Below are 26,605 nucleotides of genomic sequence, written 5' to 3'. Positions count from 1 at the left end.
TGTGTTCTCCATGTCTTTCTGTTGTCTAAATCCACCTTTAGCTTAATGATCTTCACCTCAACAAGCCTGGCCTTTTTCTGTGATTTATTTTTTAAAAATACACATTTATGTATGACAAAAGTACGTAGGATACTTACTCACTACCATATTTAGCACTAGATGATCTCTTCTTTCGGTACTTTTCATGCGATTCATTCAGCTTTTCTACTATATCTATTATCTGTTTCAGTGTATGAAAAGTTGCTACAGAATCTTCAATTGTGAAGTTAGAATAATCATCTGGTTCTTTCCGTGGACCTTGATACACTGCTATACTTCCGCAAGCCTCTACAAAAATTATCACAATTATCCCAATTAGAATTTCAGTAATTAACAAACAGATCTAACTCTTAGGTAAATGATGATTCTGAAATTCTGGAATGTGAAGTTACTCTAGGTTATCATAACATGGGTTAACACAAAAGCAGGAGACACTATCAGCTACGTGTATTTACAGTTCTGTGACTTATTCTCTGGAGGCTGTGTTCAGCATCTTGAGCATCCAGCCCTCTCCAGTTCACATGAACAGAAGATCAGTGCTTTCTTGCAACTCAGCCATATTCAACAGAATCCACTCCATCCATACTCAGGAAAAGGACAACGACAGAAGAGCAACTGGCTACAGTTACTGTCTTGGTGTAGACTACTAAAGATAAATCATATATGCAAATTCAATTACAAAAATGTGCATGCCTGATGTCTGCTGTAAAAAAATAAGTGAAGAATGTTTGATACCAGAGCACCAGAATGACAAAAATATATTGTGTCTCTATTCTCTATTATTTTCAGATTACTTGCTAAGACACCAAACTGATGTTATGGGCCTAAAGGATTAAAGCTGAAGAGTATCAAATAATAATGCAGAAGAATTATATTGAGTACCTTCCAACTTCTGTAGTTTAGACATGTTGATAGTGAAAAGTGAGTAAATTCTTTCTGTCTCTCTGTCTCCATCTATCTCGATTTGAGTATCAGCAGGAACGTCTCTAGAAGGTGAAAAAAGAGATGGTAGTCAATGGGAGTCATTCCTGAAAGGTTTGAAAACAAGTAAAAACTGATTCTGTTGCAGTGTACTTAGCAGCTTTTTAATGTCTATCATTCACAGACAGCTTCACAATTGCTACACAAAACAGCATCCATTGCAAATGTTCTAAAGAAACAGGTATATACAGCTTTGAGGGCAGCGAGCACAGCAATACTAAATAGCGCTTTTCCCAATGGAATTTATTATTCAGTATGTCCAGAGAAGAAATATTTCAAAAATATCAAAGTAAGGTTAGTTTTTATTAAATGACAGTTAAATACTTATTTTAAAATATACTATATTTGAAAGGTAACCAGAATAGAAGGAGAAGATATATTCCTAAACCAGAACAGTTAAAAAAAAAATCAGAAAAACAAAACCAAAAGTTATTTAGTGATGGGAATCTTTTGAACTGTTGAGAAACCTAACATAAGAATAAACTGAGCAACACGGAAGAAGTATATGTATTTTCAGAAAGTTATCTTGTAGGACTTATAATGAACTTTAGAGGAGTGAGATCTTTAGGCTGTAATTTACACAGCCTATCTAGAACAGGTTTAATTTATTTTTAAAAATATCAGAGCACTTGTTTTCAGAAATCAGCAGCTTAAAGAAAGGCATTAATGCATTACAAGAAGTTACTAATTTTCCTGACATATGTATAAAACTCAAATGATTTGTCATAATCTACATCCAAGATTATTTAGCTGATTTTCTTAGTACACTTTTAAAAGATGTGAGGCTAAAATAAAAACAGCAACTGTATAAAACAAAGCAGTGTAATTAAGGAAAGAGACCAACTTCCAGGCTGAGCCCTCTGCAGCAAGGTATTTCAATTATTTCATATAGATGACCTAGGCATGTCATATTTCTCCGTTCAGCACAGCAAATGAATAAACTTAAGCTATTAAATCTATTGTTCTGCCTGGAAAGAAATCAACCATTCAGTATTTCCAGTTTACATGCTGAATCTGTTACCTTCTGCCTGACAAACAGATTTAGTAAAATCCAGTACTTTGGGCCTTGTTAATAAGTCCTGTTTTTAGTAGCTTAACTTGCTAATGTTAAAAGACAAGAAAAGCCTTGCCTTTGATTTTCAAGTTCTATAGGGAATCATACATTATTTGTCCTACAAAACATATCTATTTTCATTTGAGAAGCAACTTACGCGGTGCAACGAGCACAGCCCACAGTGTTCTCTGTTGTAGCCTTGCAGCAAAGCCAGTTTCCATTCAGAAAAGCAGAAGGATGGTAAAAACTAAGCCTCTTCTGGTTGCATCTTGTTACCCGGCAAAGAGCTTCTATCCACTCACTAGCTTCTACACAGTTATTTGCTTGGATGTAGAGCGGTTTTTCTCCATGTAGTACTTGAAACATCTGTAGAAGGAACACAACATTATTCTGTTTAGTTAAAAATTCCAGTTATTGAGCAACTTTGAATATGTCAAAATAGATTGTTGAATCGCCTGGACTTTGAAAAGCCAAATTAGGAGAAAGGAAGACTTCTGAAGACTATTCACCTCTTTCATTTTACTAGACAGCCCTATTTAGGAGGAAAAAAATCCCAGAAAACAAAAACAACTCCCTTGTTCCACCTACACCATTTCCTCGTCCAAAATAGAATCCTTTTAGAAATAGAACATGATGCATTTTCTGTTCTCTTCATTCACATATCTTTAACTGTTGACCTCAGACTTTATCCTTCATACCCTGAAAGTAACAGAAGATTCCCAGAAGACTCCCTTTAGCCATCGTCAGCCTAAGTAACAGCTGTATTTTTATCACTGCCTCAGAATTCTGCATTAAAAAACAACAGAAACACTGATGTGCTACCAGTCCAGAATGAGGCTGTAAGCAGACAACTGTCTCAGCTGATTAAGGTATTGTAGGAAGTTCTCATCAAGACGATTAAATCTAAGTTTGATAATATTACATTTCTAGTAGAGTATAATATAATACATACTTCCAATACCTTACATAAAAGTGCTTTGTAATAAGGTCACAGTAGTAATTTGGAAATGGGGTCGGGGCAGAAGTCATATCCTCAGTCAGAAAAGTTGGTGCAGGCATCAAAATCTCCAGGTTAAGTTCCATGTTCAGACTACTTGAAAATACTGTATACAGCTTTTTATTCCTGATCCAAAGAAGATTTTTTGCTGAAGTGTTTAGTAATAGGGTTACAGTAACTCTATAAGCTAATTATAATCCTTTATTTAAATAACACATCAAGAATTACATATAAACTATCATTTGACTCACATTTTTCTTGTTGAAGGAGCTCTCATCAAGTTTCTCAACTGCAAGGATGTTTTTGATTGGAATAGTGAAAATTGGTTCTTTATCTAAAAAAATTGTCAACAGATGCGTGAATTGATTTTTAAGAAATTGTTTTATCACCTCATTGCACTGGTACTGTAGGTTAAGTTCTCAAAATGTGCATTTTTTAAATTGAGAAAATACATGAATCAGAAGTGTTTTGTAATCAGGGCAAAGGTAACTGAAACATATATACTTCAGTATATATGCATTTTAAAAAGTGCAAATCAGATGCAAATACTTAGAAAATACTGAGAAAATAAAATTAACTGTAAAATAAATAAACTCTACCTTGCTGTTTGTGGTAGGTGAATTCTCTAGTTGTTAAACAGAACCACCGCTTCTTGAAATTCTTTTTACCAATCCGAGTCCTTCCCTGAGCTCTTTTATACATTTCTCTGTAAAGACAAAATCAAATAACAGTACAACCATTAGTTTTCTGAAGAGCTTCCAAACCCGTTTATTGAGATAGCACATTATTCATCATGCAGCAGCATAAAAACCTACTTCGTTGTAGATTACAAAAAAAATAATCTACTAGTTGTTCAAAATAGATCCTCAGGATTTCCTCCCAATATGCTGATCATGTACAGCGTTCCATAAACAGGAAAGGAGTTTGAAAAATATACAATCTAGACTCTTGTTTGTGGCAGTAAATTTGGAGTGAATACATACGTACTCAGACCTACAACTCCAAAGTTTCCCTAAAGGGAGTAAGGTGCATCCAACTACAAGATTCTCTCCTCCCTGCTACTTTCTATATGTGAATGTACTTGGCCTCATCTGGATCATAAACTGAACATAAATGAAATCTTGTTGAACATGACTCAATACAAGGGTAGATAGAAACTGTATTCAGTACACTTTTAAGTGTTGATCCACTACAGTTGCCTCCTCCATTTCTGTTCTGTTCAGTATTTTAACAAGAGGTACATTTCTTCCTTGTTTGAAATTGGATGCTTGTTTCACAGAATTATCTTTATTTGCTATGAACCTGCTCAGATAAACACAAGTATTTTTCCCCCCATACATATTGTTTGAATTAATTCATCAGGTACTCTTGATCAACATAAAACAACAGTTCATTTCTTAAAGTGATTTTCACCTCTATTTTTGTAAAAGCATTTTATTATTTACTGTTAAGTATTCCAACTCCAGGGTAATTTGCTTCTAGTTCAAAGGCAGAAGATTTAGCTGGCTGGGCTTCAACAGCATGCAAGGGAATTCTAGATTGAATTAATACATTCTTTTTTAAACACACTTTCAGAATTCTGAATAAACCATCACAGAGCACACACTGAATTGTAACAGAAATGGAGGCAGGCTTTAATAAGTTTTAAGCTGCTTTTAAGTATCTTTTCCGAAGTACTTCAACGAGTTACAAAACTTTACAGCTGCGGGTTTAAACTAATTCTGCAAACTAAGAAAGCTTTATCACAAGTTACAGATACCGTAATTTCTACAGTATGACTAACATTTTACTGAGCATTAACGAGAAAACAATGAAGACTGTTCCGTTTTGGACAACACAGATTCAAGATGTATTTACCCTTCTTTCAGATGTACTGGCTCACTCAGACCACTGGGCTCTTTGCTTTCAGTAGATGAAACATCATCTAGGAACTTAGGGAAAAATACACAGGGAATATATACCATTCAGAAACACGGAACAACCAAAAGCTATTTTGAAAATATACATGTATAGTTTTTCCTGGAACAGAACAGTTACTTTATGCAACAGATGAAATTAAAATATATTGGAAGGACTCGGAACACTGTAGCAAGGTATATCCATAAGCCACAGAAGATTTCTTTAATTAGTTCTGAAATTGCAGATTTAATGAAGTCTGTTTCAAAAAAATTACATTTTAAAAAAATACAGATTAGCTTAGTCCGCTATGTATAACTTGTGTAGATTTTTTGTGAATATTTTTTTAAAAACACCTCAAGTGGACTACCATTTTTGTTTTTCTCTCTAGTAGAAAACTGAGCAACAACACAACCTTCTAATAATTAAGACTTATCAAATACACCAACCATAAAAGAAAAAATAATCTAGTTGAAACGTACCTTTTTAACAGATTCAGTAAATTTTTCTTCTTGAAATGTTTTGAAAAACTCACACATAAACGTCTCCTTGAAACTTGACTGCAAGAAAAGGTATATTAAAATAAATAAACTTTCAAAGAATGTTATCTATGAAATGAGTAAGAATTTTAGTAGCCTTACAAGTTTGCTTTTGGTCAAACTTCCCCAACTCCCCAAAGTCTGGATGGCTTTTGATATAAGAGTTAATGTTCTAGAAGTCTGTGCATCCTAAAATAAAGAAAAAAATTCAGAGGTTACTTTCTCCACGCACACACATTTTTAAGTAAAACTTTGATTTAAAAATTAAAGTGTCACAAAAATCACAATGTAGCAATAAATCTGACATTTTCATTCCTTTTCTTCATGTGAAGAGAAGAAATGTATATGCAGTTTTGTCCTCTATCTTTACTTGTGCTTTGTAAATATATTTTATAAGCTATTGCACAGTGTTTAGTATTTTACTCACTACCACTCGAATTTCGTACTAGTACTTAGAAAAATACTTTACCTGTAAAACATCTCAGACTCCTCAAATCCTGAAATTATTACTACACATCTAATGCTTTTGCACTATTCAAAACTTAACGCTTACCACTATGTACTACTGCTGGACAAACGGTAGACATTTTCATAATACAAACTGAACTTAAAACTTGGTCTTTAAGGTTTTTTCTTGATTTGTTTGCTACGTCACTGGTTGCATTGTACACAGTTATAAATACAGCCACAGAAAGGGGCCTTGCTGTTCCCGTTGAAACGTTTAACCCTCAAGTGATAAAATCCTGCAATCTTTTCACTGGACAAACTGGATAAGGTAAAAGGAATTAATCTGAGTAAGTACATTTGTTTCTTTTGAAAGCACAACAAATATTAAGTAGATTAAATAAGCTAACAAAGATACACTTCTGGAGCAGAAGATTTCATACAAATGTTACATGAAAATATTACAGGGTTTTTTTCTTCATATCCCTGTCTTTAAAGTTTGGGTTTTGTAATGAATATCTACTTGGCAATTTGAGAACAGAACATTAGGCAACCCGCTGCAACTAGCTGAGTCCAGAAATACACAGACCAAGTACTGGATAACTCTACATCCCTCATTTAAGACACAAATCGAAATACTTTTTAAGTAGTAAAAGTGACATCTGGATATTTAACTTCCACGGTGTAAAAAACAAACGCAGTTCAGGCATACGCCTTCCCAAGAACCCCATGTCACTGTCCAAAGCAAGCAGCACATTCCAAAAAAAAAAAGCAGAGTGTCTTTAATATCAATAGCTCTTTTACATCATCTGAGAACACCTCACCCTCCTAGAGACTGAAAAATCTGATGCTTAAAGAACTGCAAATGCCTTAGTTCCTCTGGTGAGGTATAAAATTGAAAACTCGACTTAAGAGACATTTAGTAATCTTATTTCCCAGTGACAGACCCACTCAAAGTAATTTACACCTTCCCAGATAAACAGATCTGACTGTCATGAATAAACCAGAACAAAGCTTCACGAAACTTACTGGATGGTGAGGTCGTAAATGAAAAGTATGAGGTGAGACTACGGCTACAGCAAAGAAACGAAGAAACACAAAGCTGCTCACTGCAGAATACTGCACATGAGGGTCATCTGCAGAGAAAAACCGTGAAATGTAACATGCACTGAACTTAACAGGAAACAATGAAGACATAAAAATCCTCTGATGTTATCTTCTTAAGGAGACATGTATTTTAAAACAGAATAGAGAAACCAATGAAGTGCATGAAATGAGCAAGGTGACCGCAGTAAGAAGTGTTCTACTTATAATGGAGGGTTTCTTCCTCTGAAAATAAGTTGTTCTTGTAAAACTGGCTCATCAGCTCCACTATTAGGAATGATGAGAATATTGCATACATTTACATACAGAGTGTTGATTAGGTACAGCTGTATATACATTGACCCAAAAGAGAAAATACTCTAGCAGTTGCCTTGAAACACTAGGGCTATTGGGTTTATTTACCCATAAAGCTAAACACCCATCAACTCAAATACATTAATGCTGCACAACAAACTTAGTCAATACATATGAACAACCAACTCCAATTCTGAGTTGCATCATAAACCCATGTTGATACATAATTGTCATGAGGACTTTCTCATTTACTATTTTGCAGATATTTACAACTTTATACTGGGAAATATAATGCGATCACATTCTTATTCTGACTGACTACTTCAATCTGACCTGTCTGGGAAGTTAGCTATTCTGAAAGGACTGTCTAAATTAGATGACTTTATGGCATCAGTTCCAGTGACAAACATGGATCAGAGAAAGGCTCCAGATTATGAGAAGGATATTCTTCATTTATAGCCTATTACACAACATTTCAGATTTTAACTGACTGTTGTATAAGAGTATTTCCGATCTACCACATTATTCCTATATTCAAACCATTCTGAAACAATTAAATTGTTCTAATATTGGTCATATTACAAATGTACTAAATATTTTACATTATCCACCCTCCTCAAAACTATCCATAAGTAGTAAAGTTATAGTAGTAAAGCTAACTTCACATATGTTACGAATGTGCTGGTAATAGTCAACAGTTGCAGTTCCTGTAGTTAAGATATAAGTACTGAATTTATTTTCAAGACTACATCTTGCTCCTTTAGAAGCAATCAACAGATAAGCTCTTCCAAATTTTACATGTATATCAACTAAATCTCTTCTGTATTACTTGTGCTTTTCTTTTGTTGTCTCATACTTTTATTAGCAACTTCTTATTTGCTGCTATCTTGCAGTGTTTCTGACCTGCTACATTTTTTTATCAGAAAACACATAGCTCCTGCTGATTGACCATAGGGCTTTACTCTGGCTTACAGACTGGCAGAAAAAACAAATACCCGATTGTCAAGGTGAGAAGGTTCAGGGCACAGCTTTGGACAAGGCAAGAATTTTAACAATCCCCATAAGTTAACTGTAGAAGGCAAGTACCACTCTGAACACCATTTTCAGAAGATTTTAGAGAACACTTACGTGGAAATCGTTTGGCAGCCAGATGCCTCAAAGAATAAAAAACATCACACATTAGGGTAGGGCAACTTATACTTGACCGCACAATTTCACGGAATACTTTGTCTACATAATAGCGTAGATTTTCCTGCAATTATGAAAAAAGGTATTTTTTCAGACCATTAACATTTGCATTTATGTTTTTTTCTGAACATAAACGTAACAGTACAATTGCTTTTATCAGAACATTGCCTGACTATTCAATTATATATTTTAGTACAGTGCATATTTGAAAAGCCTAATAATATTTGACAACAACATGTTATAATTAAGGAGCACTTCCCATGCACACCTAGTGAATGTTAATTCAGTTTGTTGCCGCAACTATTACCTTAAATGTCATCCTCTTAACAGGCAGGCAGCAAGCAAAACTTCAATCAAAAGTGTTAAAGCAGTCCTAATTACGTCCTTCATTAGATGCGAAGTACAAAACATCAGGAATCACAACACCCAACAAATTGGTAAGGAAGACTAATCCTGTTCAGCTTGTCCTCCCTGTCACACTTTCCACTGGACTTTTCCTTTGATGCGTTCATAACCAGGGATAAGAAAATGCAAGTTCTGTGCTTACTCAAGAATCAGACGATTATACTGCTACCACTTATTTTCCACTATACAGAGTTGCTTTTTAAAATGTTTTTGTATCAGATTGTTAAAGTTTAAATTAGGAAAAACAAATTAGGAAACTCACCATATTAATGTCTACGTTATCCCCTTCTCGTAATTTAATGGGATCTATTTCACAGGGTTTAGGAGACTCGCATATCTGAAACAAACAAAACTACAGGAGTTCAATTTTTCGGACAGAAATCATGGAAATGCACCTATTTAAAACCAGATTCTGTCCTAGATATAGCAGTAAAAACTCAAAATAGGTTCTAACTATCCATAACAGCATGCAGTAGTCATAGTCACTTTTGTGTGTGACTTTTTATATGCAGCAATTACTTAAAGCATCATGCTGATAAATTCTGCGATGTGTTACAGGCTGGAGCAACTGTCATTGACTGCTTATTTTCAAGCATCTGAAACAAAAATAACAAAAAGCAGCTCCTTCCACTGAACTTCATGAATTATTGCTCAGTTTAACTTTCCTCTAGAATTCCCCCACCCGACCGATCACTACCACAAAAGAAGCTGTAAGAAGAATGGCTATCAAAGAGACTGGATGCTCCAGCGGCTAACTGCCCTGAAAGAGTTTCAAGTAGGATATCCTACCTCATCAATAACCGGTTTCAAAGTAACCTTTAGGTAGTGCTTCCCCACTATTTTCATCATTTCATCTACACAGCGAGTTGCTAACGAGTTGCCTCTGAAGACTGTGTTTGCTTCTCTGTAAGAAAACAATTTATTTTATTTGAACAGGGGGAAAAAAAAAGAAGCTCAGTTACAGAACCCGATTAATACTTTATCTTGTCTTTAAATAACTATTTTTTTCACATGTTTCAGTGAGGAATTCCAGAACCTAGATACCCAGCTTACAAAAGCACTACTCAGGAACAGAAAGAGAATAAACAAGAATATTATTACAGCTATTACCAAAACGAGGAACATAAAACCATATGGAAAAGCCTAAGAAATTTTAGACAAAGGAAGTTATAATCCAGTGCTGAATGTGAGAAACAACAATTGGGGAAATTCCAAAATAATGAAACCTTGTAACTCACCAATATACAATTCTTCCTCCAGCAGTCTGGGTGAAAAAAAATATCTTAGAGCTACAATAAATAGCATGCTGCTACACTATATTGATAAACTCAGTTTGACCAAAACATATTTAATCTAGGGTTATGCTTTTAATTCATTATAGCTGTTGAAGAAAACTGAGAGCCAGCTATGCAAAGTAAACCTTTCTAATCAAAGAGATTTAGTTTAATCTTTCTTTGTTACAGTTCAATTATAATGGAAAGGAATGTGTGTACTAAAACACAGTTTAGAAAATTATTTTCCATGCGTCACCTCTTTCTACACAATTAAACTGTCTCAACTTATTTAAATCTCGAGTAGGTCAGCTTTGAAATGAACTACTCTGTGGTGACAAAATCCCTTCCACATCTCCACAGGACATGACTCGGCACCTCAGTGGCCACTACTCAGGTCTACTTCATTTTTCTCCTAACCACAGGGCTACAAATTCACAGGCCATAAGCTGCTACTTGGAAAAGCTCCTGTGCTTGTTACTTTCAAGGCATGCAGGAGGACACATACTTACAAGGCATCTTTGCAGGAAAAGAGTACCCCTCATTTAAGTCACATACTAAAGTAAACAGGCTAAGATTCTCAAGAATTTTAAAAACATTAAGTACCCATCTAATGACCAGTAAAATTTTAAGCGTGGCCAAATTATGACATTTTGAAACAAAAACTATGTTCTTAGACACAACTCTAGACTGCTAGCTTCTTATGTTTAGCTGTATACTAGCTGTAAGAAAATTTATCAAATAGCACACAATCACTAACTCTGACTCCCAGCTTCAATATGATTTTAATGAATGTTTTTATGAACTAGCATTAAAAGATTAATGTATTTAGTCAGTTTTACATAATGAAAGAAATCAACATGTTCACTTATTAATATTGTATCATGAAGCCCTTCGAAACTCTTAGAGTAATTTTAAAAGGCATGACATCACTAAACATGAAATACATACTGTGTGTCCTTCAGATCTAGTTCTGCCACTGCAGCAACAAATGGAACTAGCTTATGGTGGTGTAGCAACAATCGTACAAGAGGCAGAACAGCATCATACTTGTCTCGACAAACTTCACTCAGTATGTAGGCAGCAGATGCAGAAATCGGCTGTAAGAAAGCAGAACATGAAATCATCAGCGAAGTAGTTAAATGTTCTACATGTATTTGGTAAAGGACAGATCAAATCTAACAAGACTACAGATACAGCTTCTTAGAAGAAAGTTTCAATATCTGCTGTATAATATGGCAACTGAAAGTTTCTGTTCTACAGAAATACTTAACTGAAAATTGCTACTATCTACTCTGTACTTGACATTTGAGAATCAAACTCAGCATCTACTCACGCTTCTCATTCTCCCTAAAGGGCTACACTATGGCTTCGTCACATATCCCAGGAAGAGGCAGTAAAGCAATTGCTGTACTATAGTGTCGTATATCTTTATAGGACTTCAGAAATTTAATCAGAGCACATTAAAACACAGTTCTCACACTTCTGTTGGTTGCCATTCTACAGCTGGAAATTCCAATTAAAAAAAAAAAACAACTGACAATATTATTTCATTTAAGTGACAAAGACAGCCGCTGACTGCCACTAGCTACACAGTCAGGTCTTCCTGACTTCCAGTGAAGTAGTATCTGAATATGGGCTAGGAAAAGTTTTAGTCACAATCTGCTTCCTCTTCACTCTTCTTCTCCTGTGCCGGTACTTCACCAACACCGAAGAAAGGCTATAAAAGACCTAGGAATACAAAACCTGGTTACTAGAATCTGATTCCCATCTCAAGGTTACAGTAACCATCTACAACACTTCCCTCTTTGTCACCATGTCCAGGTGAGAAATCCAGACACGTTGATTAACACACTGGGGAAGACAGAAGCAATTCAGAAGAAGCTGAATTAGAAATCAATTCTGAAGCAACTATTTTTGGTAAAGGTGATTATCTGCCCCTTCATGGCCAATAATGGATCAATGTCCCCTGAAAACCACTATACTCAGGGGGCCAATAGCAGCTGGGGCAACCAACGAGAAGAAAGTTTATCTCTTCCAGTCACACAGCACACTATCTCTGCTGGTTTTTCTAAAGTAAGAAGAAAATCTTGGTAGTTTGGAGCAGAAGTAAATGCTTTCTACAGGCTGCTCATCTGGCTGTGACAGAAGTAATTTGCACAATGGAACAACAAAAATTCTCTGAATTATGCATAATTCATACTGTTTTATACATAATTGCATAATTCACTAAGTTTTAATTTTAAAAGATATTTTCAACTGAAGTACCTGAACATCTGATGATTTTAGCAGCAAGTTTCTTAGGGAAGTGTAGTATTCAGATGGAAGCACACAGTCTTCAGTATAACAGATATTTAATCTAAGTGATCCCAAATCATCACTTTTAGAAGATTTGTTTCCATTTTCTCTTGGTTGAAGTAAGTACCTGAAAGCAACAGGGCAATTAAAAAGTTTTAAATGACATTTCTTTAACTTGACTAATTCTACAATAAAGTAAAGTATGGCATTTAATTACTTCAGTATTCAGAAACCGAGTCTGAAAACTGACAATAAAAGTCATATTAAAAAACTTGAGAGTAAAGTAAAAAAAGGAGCAGCATTTGATGCATCTTCAGCACATAATGAAACATGTATTTATTTCCTCATATCTTTCTGAACAGTGAAATAGGATATACTTCTTGTATCTCAACTGGGAGAGCGGAAAGTTAGAAATTATGTTCAACCTTCTCATTTTTCACCGAAGTTATATTTAGGGTGTTGGACGTTGCAGATGGAACAGCTAGCATTATCAATTCAAATGGTCTAGTCTGAAGCCAGTAAAACTATATAATCTTAACAGGCTGCATTCATGAGGAAAAAAAAAAAAAAGATTAAATGAGAAAAAAAAAATGTGCTTTTTTCCTACTCTCAATACAAAATAGATTAAACAATTCAATGGCTTTTGCTGTAGTTCAACTGTATTCCAACAGGAGGCGCAGCCCTACAAAAATTTTAGAAGCTTAAGTAGTGTCACAGCATAGTTTCAACATTTGCCCAACAAATGAAATCATATTTTCAAATATTCTTTTACACGCATATATATTTTTACTTCTACAATCGGAAGATCAGACTTTTTTTTTTTAATTATCAGATGCATTGCCCAGGCTGGCGTGCTAATATATAGTAAAACTGATTTACAAGACCCTCTGCTTAACAGCATGACTCTTCTGTTTATTTTCCCAATATTTAATACTAGTGATACTCTTTTACCTGCTGTACTTCAGCTGTATTCAAAAACATTTTCTGTAAATTAGTAACGGTATAAAAAAAATTAGTTATTTCTTATCACAGAACTGTCTTTGATAAGCAGATCATAATTGGATATGAAGATGTTCAATACAAGGTATGCCTACGAAGTGTATTAGCAGACACAAATCTGTCTATCGGTGCTTCAAGTGAACTAGACAGGAGTCAGGTCAATTCAAAAAGCTCTATGAACACAATACACTGGTAATGAGTCCATGTTAATCTACCCTTTCTCTTTGAAGCTGTTAACAGAGGCATGTCGTTATATTGACATGGTCATATAGCTTTTGATCAGTTCACAGCACTGGCAGAGCAAGCCTGTGCCTGCAATGCACCATGTAAAAGAAAACTGACATAAACATTTCTTATGTTTAGGATCACATTCAAACACTAAGACTAAGAATCAGAGTTCAGCTTAAAACACATCCAAGCACCTGGAGCCTGAGGTAATGAGTATGTGGCACGCAGCCATAATGGCTCCTGGCCAAGACCTGTGTTCCATTTAGTTCCTATTTACCCACTTCCTTCCTGTGTGTTTTCTACATGGGTTTGTGAAATATTCGTTCATTCTTTTCTCTGTACTGAAAGGTTCACTAAAAGCAGAACATTCTACACACTTTGAGGCATTCGAATCTGTTGTACTCATCACTTTCTGCCGCTAAGCATCTGGGACAGAAAAGGAGCTAGGGACTGGCTCCTGCTTGCAAGAACTTCAGAATGGAGGTTGCTGTTACACTTCAAGCAGAGGTCAGTCTTTCCTGAAGTTGGAAGAGTAAGGTATGAAGGGACTTCTAAACTTCTGTGCCTGCTCCCCTGAAATAACATTGGGCTGGTTTCAGAGGATACTTTCTGAAACTCCCCGGGGCGGGGGGGGGGGGGGGGCAGGCCGTATTTAATGATTACTTTTAAATAAACTCTTCACCAGTCATTCTGGAAGTCTGACTTAGGAATTTAATTACAAGTGGTGCAATTCTGAGGAGTTCCAGGTTTACCTGTTAGGCTGAAAAGCATACACAGATCACTATAACCCAGCAAGCTGGCTTTAAGAGTCACAGTCAGTCTTCCTTCACTCCCTGCGCTTCCCCCTTGCACACATGAACTATTCCGTGTGAGTGGGCAGACTGGGGGAAGAAAAGAGCTAAACGTACCCTCTGGCAAGGTTAATTTATTGAGCAGGGAAACTTTATAGAAAGACATTTTACCTAGACTAGAACAGGAAGACATATTTTAACAGATAGACTAAAACATATCTTTTGCAAGAGAAGATCTGCAAGATAGAAGCAAATTCACTGAGCCACCATTCTCACCATGCTTGAAATGATTCATTTCTTAACACCTTCACAGGAACTTTAATTTCTCCTAGAAAGATGTCTTGTACCAGGTTTCCATTATTCCATAGGTCAACCCTGAAAATAAGAGAATTGCTTATTTTTCTTTCCTCCCAGAGAGAAATAAAAATCTTCAAGTTAACAATAACTGCCTTACAGCACTAATCCACATGCATGCAGGCAGAAAATGTTAGAAATCTCACTCCATTCTAATTAAATCAAGAAGAATAAAACAAGTGGCTTATTAACCCATAAAGAACAGATAAAGAAACGAACAGTGAAAGTTAGACTTGCAGACCTTGCATCAGTAAATAAAAGTGCTATTGGCAACATATGTATTCTGAGCAGTCTCCACCCACAGAACTGTGCACATTTCCTCTCAGGTAATTCAACTGACCTTTTAAACCAATATATTTACATATACCTATCTAATTGCTAGAATTTGGCACACACTGCAATGTCACACCAACACATGCGCTTGTTTTTCAAAACAGCAGCTCATATGCTTACAACCTCAAAAGGGATCACAGACTCTAGACATGCACCTTGGTTTTTTTCTCTTACTTCTTACCTCTGACATTTCTGACAGACAGCAGTTGTTAAGAAGAACAAAAAAAAAATAAAATACTAGATTTGTTGGGGCATGACTATTTTCCTAAATATATACACAATTCTAATTTAGATATTCCTATAACAGTTATTTAAACTTACCACTACATTCTTTTTCTTATGCCTATTAAGAAACACACGCTAGCCTTCAAGAGTTTTTGTCTTTCTATTATTAATATTGTGCCCAAACTAATATATATTGATGTGAGGTCCTCTTATCTCTTCATTCACAGGCACAGGAAACAAGTTTAAGCTGCTAGATACACTCTACCACTATTTCCTTAAAAGAAAAAGTCTCGTCTTCAGTAAGAAACACACTAAAGATTTGAGTCATTTTCTATGTTAGAAGGATCTTTTCTACGAGTCTTATCAGTAGTTCTCTAGAGTTACACTAAAATAAAACTTTTTTTATTGCCTTGATCATAAACTGTTATGGTTTATTAATGATAAAATAAAATTACATTCTAGCCTACATCACTTACCTGACTTCCAGTTTCTCAATATCTTCTTCTTCCACCTGAAACTGGGACTTCTTGGTGTAACTGCTGGACCTGGTTACCTGCAAATAAATTAACACACTTTTTACTGCTGTATTATGGATGTCAAAAGACAAAGAAAACCCTGCCTCTTTAGTACTGATAAATAATTACTATTCCTTTTAAAAGGGAAAATGTTCAGATCACCAAACTGCCCTTTGACAGAAAGCAGGTGAAAAATGGGTCAAGAAGGGTTCGTGGTGGAGCCCGATGAGGGCTAGCTAGTATCTAAGGGAATTACAGTGTAGATCTTGTTTTTTGGTGTTTTTTTTTGTAATAGAAGTATGACATGAAAGTGACAAGAATTTATTTGGTTTCAGCATGAGCCCCAAGAAAACATTAAAGTTAGTTCTGAGATATTTAAGGAAACAAGAAGTCCACTCTTCTTTCGCTAATTATACCACAATTATAACCTCTTATTTAAATTTTCCTCATTTCTTGACTGACTGCATTCTCAATTTAACTCCAATAAATCATAACTCAAAGTTACCAGAGCAGTTTGGATCACATTTTTTATCCTAGTATCTTTATTTCCTAAGAAACTACACTCAGTATCTTGAGCAGGTCAACTGAAACTCATGCCATATGTTGATACTCTAAACGTAAGTATAGAACAGTTTCTCACTGAAGTCCCGCAACAGCACCAGGGTCTGTATAAACACAGAAAATTATAATACACTTGAGACACATGTCATAGACTAATTCCAGCTCTCAGCTGAACAGTATAGTATGCTTACTTGCAAGTAACAGATGAAAATTCAAACTTGTAATATGGTTATTGTAGGGTAACTCATGCAGAACTGAAATAAAATCCTAAATAACGAAAGAAGTTAACTTTTTAAAATAATAATATTAGCCTTTACTGGGTATTATCACTACATTGTTTTATTAAAGAAATAAGCTGGGGGGTGGGGTGGGTGGCTGTTAGCTCAATGTTCAGGAAAATATTTAAATCTAATTCCATAGGGTATGTTACAATTCCCTCAGAACTCCTGATGGCAACAGATGCTATATAAAATGATTTAAGATAACAAATTACCTTCACATACATGCTTGTGAAGGAGAATGCTATTGTCTGGCCGCCCCCATTAATCTAAGTACATCATTCACTTACATTTGAAAGGCTAGTAAAAGCTCTTCAATTTGCTTGAAAAGAGCTTTCTATGTTAGGTACTGCTATGCAGCTTGCTTAAAAATATTTGAAGGGTTGCATAAAATAGATTAACAGGCAGAATACTACACAAAAAGTTACCTCAAAATAAAATTTTTCGTTAAACTGCGGATTGCTTGTTTTCTTCTTTACTTTGGTCTTCTTTTGGTCATTCCTGTTCCAATGTGGTAAAATTTTTACCATAGACAACTTAAAACACACAATTATAAAGACATTCTATTGTCAAGAAGGACCCATGCATTTAAGTTAAAACATTTTTTGTCATTTTAGAGACCAATTTGAGCAATGAAGAAAATTTTCAAATAAAATAAGTTCATCTTCACAAAATGGTTTGACGAGTTAAAATTCCAAGGTAGTCACGCATCTGTCCAGCTCAAAGTTTCTACTTCATTTCACAAACGAGTATAACTTACTCATATCAAGTAAAACTTATCAACAATTTCTAAAGCATTTCAAAAGTAAGTCTGTGACAATTTCTTTACCACTGCTTGCAATTTACAAGCAGAGTTTTCCTCACCTTGTTCAACTTTTCCCACCCTCTTTTGTTGGGCAAGTACCCACTACTTTGTTATAGACAGAGGCTTACACCAAGCCACTGAATATTTTCTTTGGAAACAATCGCTGCTACTACTAGATGCTAAACAGCATAGGGTCAAACAAAACAATTGCTCCCCACTCCCTTGTGTTTTATATAGATAATTTGTTTTTATTTTTATAAATTTTTCCCATTTTATAAAAGAATACAGTCTTATTTAGTTAATTACGGGCTATAGAAACACTTTCTAAAAGAAACAAACATAAGACATGGGGGAAAAAGAGATGAGGGAGAAGAAAAAGTGTCCTAGACATCAACTAACTGTTTTTCAGGCATTGGCCATATAAATATTCCAGTCATGGCACATGAGCCACACGCATAAGATCGGAAAGTCTTAACCAGGAACTTCGGTCAGATTTGCACATATATTCCCATAATAACAGGGCTGATATTTTGTCAGACCAACATTCACCCAGTTCCATCTGTATTACAGATCTGAAACAGAAATTATATCTCAATTTACCTTCTTTGGCAATCAGCACCATGACTTCTAGATATAATGGCCAAATCCCCCTAGTCCTCTTCAAAAATTCCAACCCATCAAAACAAAACAAAAAACACCCACCAGAAAGTGCAACACAAACCTAAAAAAATGTGATCATGTATTACCAAGAATGAAAAAATGCCCCATTCACTCAGAGCTTACTCAGGGACAATAATTCTGAGGTCTTTAAAACATGCAAGTTTGCTAGAAGACATTCTGGTACTATGCTCACAGTGACAATTCTTCAGTACCAGAGAAAGCAGACGGGCTTCGGTTTGTTGTTGCAAAAAATAAACAACTGAAACCTAGCTTGCTTTAGACGCTGTTGGGCAGGACCCTGCAGACAGTGAATGTGTGGCATATAGAGTTTTTCCTAAATGAAAAATCCCAACATTTACTCGGGATTACTGATCCAAAAAATGAGGTATTTAAACTGTGTGGACTTTGAATGTAGCATCCTGAAGGTGCTGGCACTAGAATGGTTTCACCAGAGCCTCTACCCTCTTGCTTCCTCCCAACTGCTGAATATTTAGTGTAATGAAGCTTATGCATTAATAAAAACATGGAACAGAGGAAGGCGAGTGAGCAATTGACTGTATCATCCCATGTGGGAATTTTACAAAAATGAACAGGAAGTGCAGTGCAGGTATCAAGAGTCCAGCACAAAACCTGAGAACAAAGAAAGAACTGAGTGACAAGTGGTTCTTGACTAGTGCAGGTCGTTCAGACAGACCAAACACCTTCACAATCTTGAAAGTATGTTAAGGAAGGGGAGAGTACAGGAACAATGAAAGATACGATGTGCGCAGAAAGCATTTTAAGATTATTCTAAAGATTTTGCTTAAAACCTATGACTGACTTTTCCAGTTTAAGATCACAGTATTTTGAATTAATTAATTTCATACTAAAATGTTACCTGGAAGGCCCCACAAGAGACACTGTTGCATAAGGATCACAATTCTGTCCATTTATAAGAGGCAACCCATGGCATTCCTTTATGCTACGAAGAAAAGACAATCAGTAGATCAGTAAAGCAATTATCTTTGGCTTTAAAAAAAAATAACCCCCAAACCATCCTTTCTTTTTTAAAAGTTTCTTTAAGTCCTGCTGTATTACACACTGATATATATATTGATCCAACATAGTATATGTACATGAACTAGATCATAACTACAGATCTCTGGATGGTATACAAGGTAGTAGTCAAGCACACAGCCAGACCTGGGGGGCTCAGCAAGAACAAAATTCTTGGAAGTGCTTCAATAAAAGATATTCCAGTATCACACACACACAGTAAAATCTTATTTTGTAAGAGCAGAATGACCTGCCATGTTACGATAAACTGCAGACTTCATTAACTTATAAATTTGATTTCTCAAGGCCCACAAAAAGCTATTTGGCCTCATCCACATGGCAGCAACTACATTTGGAAGGCGTTAAAATGGGCTCAAATATTTTGTTTTGGCTAAACTACATTCTGAGTTGAGTAGGCTGAGAAATGCAAAGTCATATCCTGAAATATTATTTAAAATAAGCATCCAAACCTCTTAGCATATAGTCCTAGCATCAGTTTACCTTGGAAGTTGTGTTTAAAGTTTATTTTCAAACTTCTTTTTTCACAACAGTGCACAATCAGGGTTAAACAGCCCTTCTAAAAATACTGTTTTCTTCCATAATTCCTACAGTAAGTTGTAAGGTGGTGCTTAACAGGTATATAGGCACACTGTTCACCAATCCTGATGCAAAAGGGACAGGCTGGTTAGGAAATAATGATCATGGGGGCAGGCACGTTTTCTGGACCTTTTCCGAATCTTTCTGAATCACTGCTGCAGCAACACTACTAGGAACAGAGCTGGCTCAGCAAGCTGACTAACCTTCAGACGCTGCCCACATATGAGCATTAACTAGAAATACATAAAAGTAAAGCAAAACAGTTTGTAAATTTACAGCACAAACTAAACTTTCTAGCAAAATTATGCTCTGATGTGGCTATGCACACTGTAGTATTTATTAATTCCAGAAACATTCAGCAGGTTACAAATTTTCATAAGACACAAATGAGATTCAAATCTTATATTCCCGTTCTTTAAAATAATCTACTTTTAAATAACCTATCACAGGAATTTAACTAAATTAATGCACGTAAGTTTTCGTTGCTATAATTAGGCAGTTTGAATAAAATCCAAAACCTCCATAACTTAAGGAGAAAATACACTTTTCTGCTCTAAGTTCACATAAATAATCAAGTAAATGTTCTAATACTATAATGTGGAATATTAGGTTGCACAGATTGTGTCACATAGCAGCAACAGTAGCTACACACTGTTGTTAAGCAAATGCTTTCTGTACAGTAGAAAAAAAATGTTAAAGAATAACAGGAGTTGCAAACTCAAACACAAGCAGGAAAACAACAGACAGTAACACTCCTGTGCTGCTCAGAACTCCACCCTCCTTGGAGTATGCTCAATTATAAACCAGATGGTATTTCCCCCCCGAAAAGTCCCTTTGTCTTAGCCAGTTCAGGGAACATTTAGTGCTGAACCACTGCACAATCATTTGTTATTTTTCTTCCCGTTTTCAAACACGTGGCCTTCAGCATTTCAATAATTTTTGAATCACAATGAGCTTTACAGTGATTTCAAACCCACCCTTTAAATGGGTCCTTGAAACATTCAGTTGTTTCATAAGCATTAATTGATTCCTCCTCCAACACACACGTGACAGAGTGGTGACAAAATTAAACTGTCTAGACTTTTCAGTCATTCTGGGGTATCTGACTTGAGACAGCTAGAATCTGATTCTGTCAGAGTATCAGGCATTTTGTAGCACTTAACAGTGTCTTTGCAGCTCCGAGATTTTTGGTGTCAGGTGTGACTTGAGTGTACCTGTAGGTTAGCCTCAGCTTGAATCTCATAGAAAATTTGTAGCACATGGATCCAGTTAAACTTATCTGCATATAATTCAACTATTCTGCAAAGAACAACACAATTTCTCTTCCTACAGCCTGTATCAAGCTCACCAAGCTCCTGGATTTCTCCAGCAAACAGATCCAAGTCCTACAGAAAGTAGTTCCTCTCCATATATACAAAGTTTCTCACCCCTTTCCTGATCACTGTATGAATAACCTGCATACTTGACATAACGATCCTTCAGGAAAATGTATATTACCACCACAACAAAAACTCATCACAATGCCCTAGTTCTGGTTACAGAAACAGCTTGTTCTGGCCTCCCCCATCTTTTCCCAGCTTGACCAAAAGGTACACAAACCAAAAGGAAGGCTTGTTTGTGATTTCCTTAAAGTTGAACAACATTTTACTGACAACTAAACAGCCCTGCAGGAGCACTAGAATCTCTGGATTCATCAGACATATCTGTCACTTCAAGCTTATTTCATGCACCACTCGGCCTCCCTGTGTAGGCAGCTCCAGAATTCCCTTTTCATCTCCTGCCCAAGTCCCCGTCCTGTTGTCAGCACGTAAAGTGTACCTAGCTCAGCCAGCCTACCCTGTTCCAACATCTCAAAAAAGCAAACAATACACCAGAGTGCCCCTGACCATCAACTCCTGAAAGTCCCAAATCTTTCCTTTTCAGACCCAGACGACTCAAGAATTTGTTCCAAATTTATCTCACCTCCTCCCTTTCCATCTCTCACTCTAAGCTTGCCAGTCATAACTATTCCTTAACTCTCCAGTTACTGCCTGGAGTCTGCTTTAGACATTATTTGGCAGCACAGATGAATCAACTGAACTGCACCAAAATGGTGGATCCTCCTCCTCCTCTTACGCTCCTGCCTTGCATCTATCACCTATGGTGATTCTATTTGTAACCTTACAGAAAACTATTTAGGTTTTGAGCCAGTTTTCAGTCAGTTTGGCAACCTGCACTAGCCTAGTCAGGCAGATCACCTCACAAGCTCCAAAGGCCATGCAAGGCAAGTAGCCATTAAGGGCAGGAAGCCATTAAATCAACTCAGTGCTATCAAACTGGATTGTTACTCCCCAGGGACTGAATACCCAAGACTGAATTACTGCAGGCAGTTTTAAGGTACTAAACAAATAGTCTCTAGTAAACACATTCAAAATTTTTTGAAGATGTTTGAATTGGCTCCATTAGAGTTGACTTCACGGAAGTGGAAAAGCACAACCCCAACAAGTTTACCTGCTAGCAAGTCTCACAGGAATACTTCCCTTTCCCTAAGGATCAGGCAAAGCGCTAGGACTGCAACCTTCTACAACAGGAAAAAACAAACACTGGCCACCAACACTTTGACCAGTCAAAAAACCCAGAAAACAACACTAAGCATATATTCATATTAATTTGGGTTGTCAAAATAGATTTCCACCATATGGTAAACATTTCAACTTTGACATCTGGTTTCACCTCTCTAGGCTAGCACGAGTAATTTTCATTAAAAAGGCATAAATAAATAGAGTTTGAAGCTGGCGGGAACTTAAAAGCCTTTTATTTCACATTTTAAACTACTACATCTTTACATAAAGTCTAAGCAGTAGATGTACAGTGTAAGAGATCTTTCAGTTTACATTAACTCTTGTTTCACATCTGTAGTTTGTTCTGCAAGAGGAGTTTCACACAGGAAATATGAGCCTTTCAGATACAACTGGCACATATTCAGTTAATAAGATGGGAATAAATCCTTAAAAAGATATAGCCCACAATAAACCCCCTCAATGACTGAGGGACTCTACCGCCACAATTCAAATCAACTGAATGTCCTCCAAGTGCAGAAACTAAATAAACAGCCGCAGCCATCAGGATTGGTACACTTCATAAAAATTACGTTCTTTGGAACTACTTCATACAAGCAGATAAAGTATCAACAGGACAGTAACAAACTGTCAGGTAAATCTAAGATAGTACAGTGTATAATTTATATAGAAAAGAGGGGAAAAAAGCAAAATCTAGCTGTAATAAGCCACTTCTGTACTTTCAAGTATTCACATTCTAAATACGTAAAAGTGTTTACTTCAGAGATGAAGTCATGTTAAATACAGAGAAGGCAAGTACTACCACCCAGTAGCCTAATTTGGCAAGAAACCATTCAAGTATCTGTTTCATCAGCAGCAAACATGCAAACAACGGTCACGCAAACTTGTTTTTACAGACTCCCAGAAAAAAGAACTGCAACCATGTATTTTTGAAATGTGCTATTATACATGCCATTGTGGGTTTTTTAAAAAAAAAAAAACAAAAACAAAAAAAAAGAGCCCACATTGAGTCAGCAGTTAATCTATTGCATTATCTTTTTCCCCTCCTCATTCACACATGTTCATTTCAGAACAGGAAACAGCTAGTACTGAAGACAAAACAAAATTTTAATTCAGAAATGGTCTGTGAGCATATCTGCATGAAATGTAACAGCACATTTCTAATTAATGCAAAAATCAGGGCTTAGCCCACTGTAAGTGAACTCCAAGATAGCCCTTCACCAAAGGAAGCTTAACTTTACGCTTGTATTTCAAAAAAGGTGTAAGGGCTTCATTGATATAAGAGAAGCAATTACAAGCCTTAATTTTACTTTCTCCAGGGAAAAAAAAAATTTAGTATCACGTTTTTAGAACTCTATAAAAACTGAAAGCCCTAGCTGGCTTCAGAAAGTCCCACCTTAAGACAATTAGCCACCCCACCCCCCACCCCCCATCAAATAACACCAGATCAGTCAGTTGTGGTGTATCTTGTACATGACCATGTTTTGTTGACTTGAGCAAAAGAAGGAAACCTCCAGTTTTTAAAAAAGTGAGGGTTGGTTTGGGGTTTTTGGGGGGGGGGTTTGTTGTTTTTTTTTTTACTGTTGTCCAAAGCTTTGCTGATACAAAGTTTGCAATATATTACTATTTATCCTTCACCAAGCTCACTTCCCTTGCATAATTTTTATTTATTTCAATGTTATTAGGGCTGTGTTCCCCAAGTTTATTAAAAACAAATCCAGAAGGGGACGAGCAGGGGAATAGAGGACAAAAAGAAAGAAACACTCCTGGTTTCATTATACAACAACTGACTGTCCTGTTGTCACATGCAACAACACTTCTCCTTCTAAAAAAAAAATAATTAAAAAAAATCCTATGTTCTTTTCCCAACGACTTCTTGTTTGGAAAAGTTGGTTTTACTATGTGTACCCGCATGAGAAATGACGCCTTCCTCTCTCCCACATCAGCTGTAAGAGGCTAACACCATCATCAGCTCTCTATCGTCCCAACCCTTAACTTACAAAAATTGCTTCCTATTGGATTTGCCTTCAGTTTTCAAATCAATCCTCATCATAAAACCTATTTAGAAGACTAGCAAAAAAAATGCTTCTACAACCATGTCTACAAAACCAAAATAATATGAATCCATCCCCTAGTCAAGTCTAATCCTATTGCTTTGGTTCAGCCACAAACAAAAAGGTAACGGGGGACTCCCGATAATGCTCAGAATCACAGCCCTTGAACTACTTGCTGTTGTGTGCCTAACATTATTTTTAATCTTGTGTTGTGGACATTATAGCTATTATTTTTCATCTTTGTAGAACTTATGCACAGAATGCAACACAAGGATCTAGAATTCTCTTACTCTACAAAAAATTTAACTGGCAAAAGTTTAGAAGCTTCCCTGTCTCGTTACTTTGAGACACCATTAATTTGGGCATGAAGCAAACTACAGCTCGTTATCGTAGCCTGTATTTTAAGAATTACTTTTTCCACACTTTTTTCCTTTAGCGAGCACTTTCAGTTTTGGTTCAAGAGGCAGGGACAGAAATGTACATATATGCCCACTCTTTGTCTTTTTTTACTCAATCACAGCTCTGCTACTTCCTATTTTTCAGCTTTGTTAGAGGAGTTACTAATAATACGATGACTGCTCAGGGCCTGGCGACTGATAAAACACAGCAGTAAGTGCATCACTTGCTAATCGTCCTTAGAAATTTACAAAAAAAGACTTTCAAAGAGTTTACATTTTCTATTAAAGGACCTCACATAAGTTTTCTATAAGTTCCTCATGATTTAAGATCATAGGGGTCTCAAAAATGCCCTTACATCCATTTCTGTAATTATCCAGTGAGATTTCCCAGTTCTTATACTCACATGTACATCCAGAAATATATTTAACCAATTAATATAGGTCTATCAGCATGTGTGATAAAATACTACTAAACATTTTTAGTTTAAGGAACTCCAGTGCATTTCATAATCTCAGATGAAGACCAAAGCATTGATGTAATACGGCAGTGTTTAACACACAAAGCTCTCCCACATGTCAGTGAGTGGGTAAGTACAGCAACCACGCGAGAACCCTGGCTTCCTTTTGATCATTTATCTCCGTCACAGAGATCCTAAGAGAGCGCACAGTGAGTAAACCACTTCCTACTCAAAACTGCCATCTGCAACAGTTAACTTTCTAAAGCAACCTTTCTTCATCATATGAAAAATCCGAACACGTTTTAAAAATAAAAAAAAATTAACTCACACTAAAGTGCATGGATATATAAAGTTTTTTAAAAAATGACATATATCAGAAAGTTAAGGTGGAAATAAAAACCAAAGTCATAAAGTTCCAGCCAGCTTTTGGCGGTGAATAGTCCACAGGGAAAAAGCTATTCTAGTTCTGCCTTGCACTGCAGGAGGAATGGAAAAGTAAGAGCAGCCAGACCCCCAATTAACCAAGCTGCCATCCACTATACCAACAGCAACACATTCAGAATTATCTTTAAGTTATAAATATACATTGATGTACAGCAAGTTTTCCTATCTTACCTGAACTATCAACCTACAATAGCCACTAAACCATTACCGGTTTCACTGGCTTAGTTCTATCACAGAACTAGCTTCCCTTTTCATATCAAGTAACAAAAAAGCAAAGAGATTATTTTACCAGGTCTTGTTCCAACTAAACTACTCACCGTGGTTAGATAGTCGACTAAGAATGTATTATAAACTTCATAATGAAAATCACATTAGCAAAATCGACAGATTGTAATGGTCTCCCGCTCCTCCCTGAGGCTGAGCTGAACATGAAGTCGCCAAGACAAACGGAAGACCACACACCATTTCCTCCCCTCAGTTTCACAATACAACCCATTCTTTCATGCTAAATTCTCAGAGAAGTTAAAAATCAACCCAAACAGCACAAAAAACCCTCACTCAAATATGCTCATGAACAATGCTGAAAAGCAAAACAAAGACTTACTACCCTTTGAGGTTTTAATCTTAATTTTCTCTTAGTCTTTATAACCCCCTTGTCTGTACCCTTTTCTTCACGTTTCCTATCCCATAACCCATTAAGAGACAAGCGCAGAAAAATCTTTACTTCTTTCTGAAGCACTACAATTAAAAAACTGCAGTAAGGCTGGCTTGTTCTCCTGAAACTTACTCACGTTGAGAATGT

At 36.1% G+C, this 26,605-nt stretch overlaps 1 protein-coding gene across 3 annotated transcripts in view; it reads right to left on the bottom strand.

The window, feature by feature from the left end:
• The window catches only part of RASA2 (RAS p21 protein activator 2), a 51,319-nt gene that overhangs the window by 3,489 nt on the left and 21,225 nt on the right, over positions 1-26,605 (bottom strand). The window contains exons 6-23 of one of the 3 annotated variants that reach the window (XM_055817552.1): positions 19,137-19,220; positions 17,223-17,295; positions 15,917-15,993; positions 14,805-14,903; positions 12,481-12,637; positions 11,164-11,312; positions 9,731-9,845; positions 9,204-9,293; positions 8,477-8,600; positions 6,980-7,086; positions 5,609-5,695; positions 5,450-5,527; positions 4,929-5,002; positions 3,671-3,777; positions 3,323-3,405; positions 2,232-2,440; positions 922-1,025; positions 138-327 (exon numbers count right to left, since the gene is read on the bottom strand). In XM_055817552.1, the coding sequence (XP_055673527.1) occupies positions 138-327; positions 922-1,025; positions 2,232-2,440; positions 3,323-3,405; positions 3,671-3,777; positions 4,929-5,002; positions 5,450-5,527; positions 5,609-5,695; positions 6,980-7,086; positions 8,477-8,600; positions 9,204-9,293; positions 9,731-9,845; positions 11,164-11,312; positions 12,481-12,637; positions 14,805-14,903; positions 15,917-15,993; positions 17,223-17,295; positions 19,137-19,220 (2,007 nt within the window). The remainder of the gene's footprint in view (positions 1-137; positions 328-921; positions 1,026-2,231; positions 2,441-3,322; positions 3,406-3,670; positions 3,778-4,928; positions 5,003-5,449; positions 5,528-5,608; positions 5,696-6,979; positions 7,087-8,476; positions 8,601-9,203; positions 9,294-9,730; positions 9,846-11,163; positions 11,313-12,480; positions 12,638-14,804; positions 14,904-15,916; positions 15,994-17,222; positions 17,296-19,136; positions 19,221-26,605) is intronic. The other 2 variants (XM_055817553.1, XM_055817554.1) reach the window with 2 other exon arrangements.

Source organism: Falco peregrinus, chromosome 12, assembly GCF_023634155.1.
Source record: "Falco peregrinus isolate bFalPer1 chromosome 12, bFalPer1.pri, whole genome shotgun sequence".
In the NCBI taxonomy this organism is placed as follows: Eukaryota; Metazoa; Chordata; class Aves; order Falconiformes; family Falconidae; genus Falco; species Falco peregrinus.
This window is presented reverse-complemented; position numbering and strand designations above follow the sequence as displayed.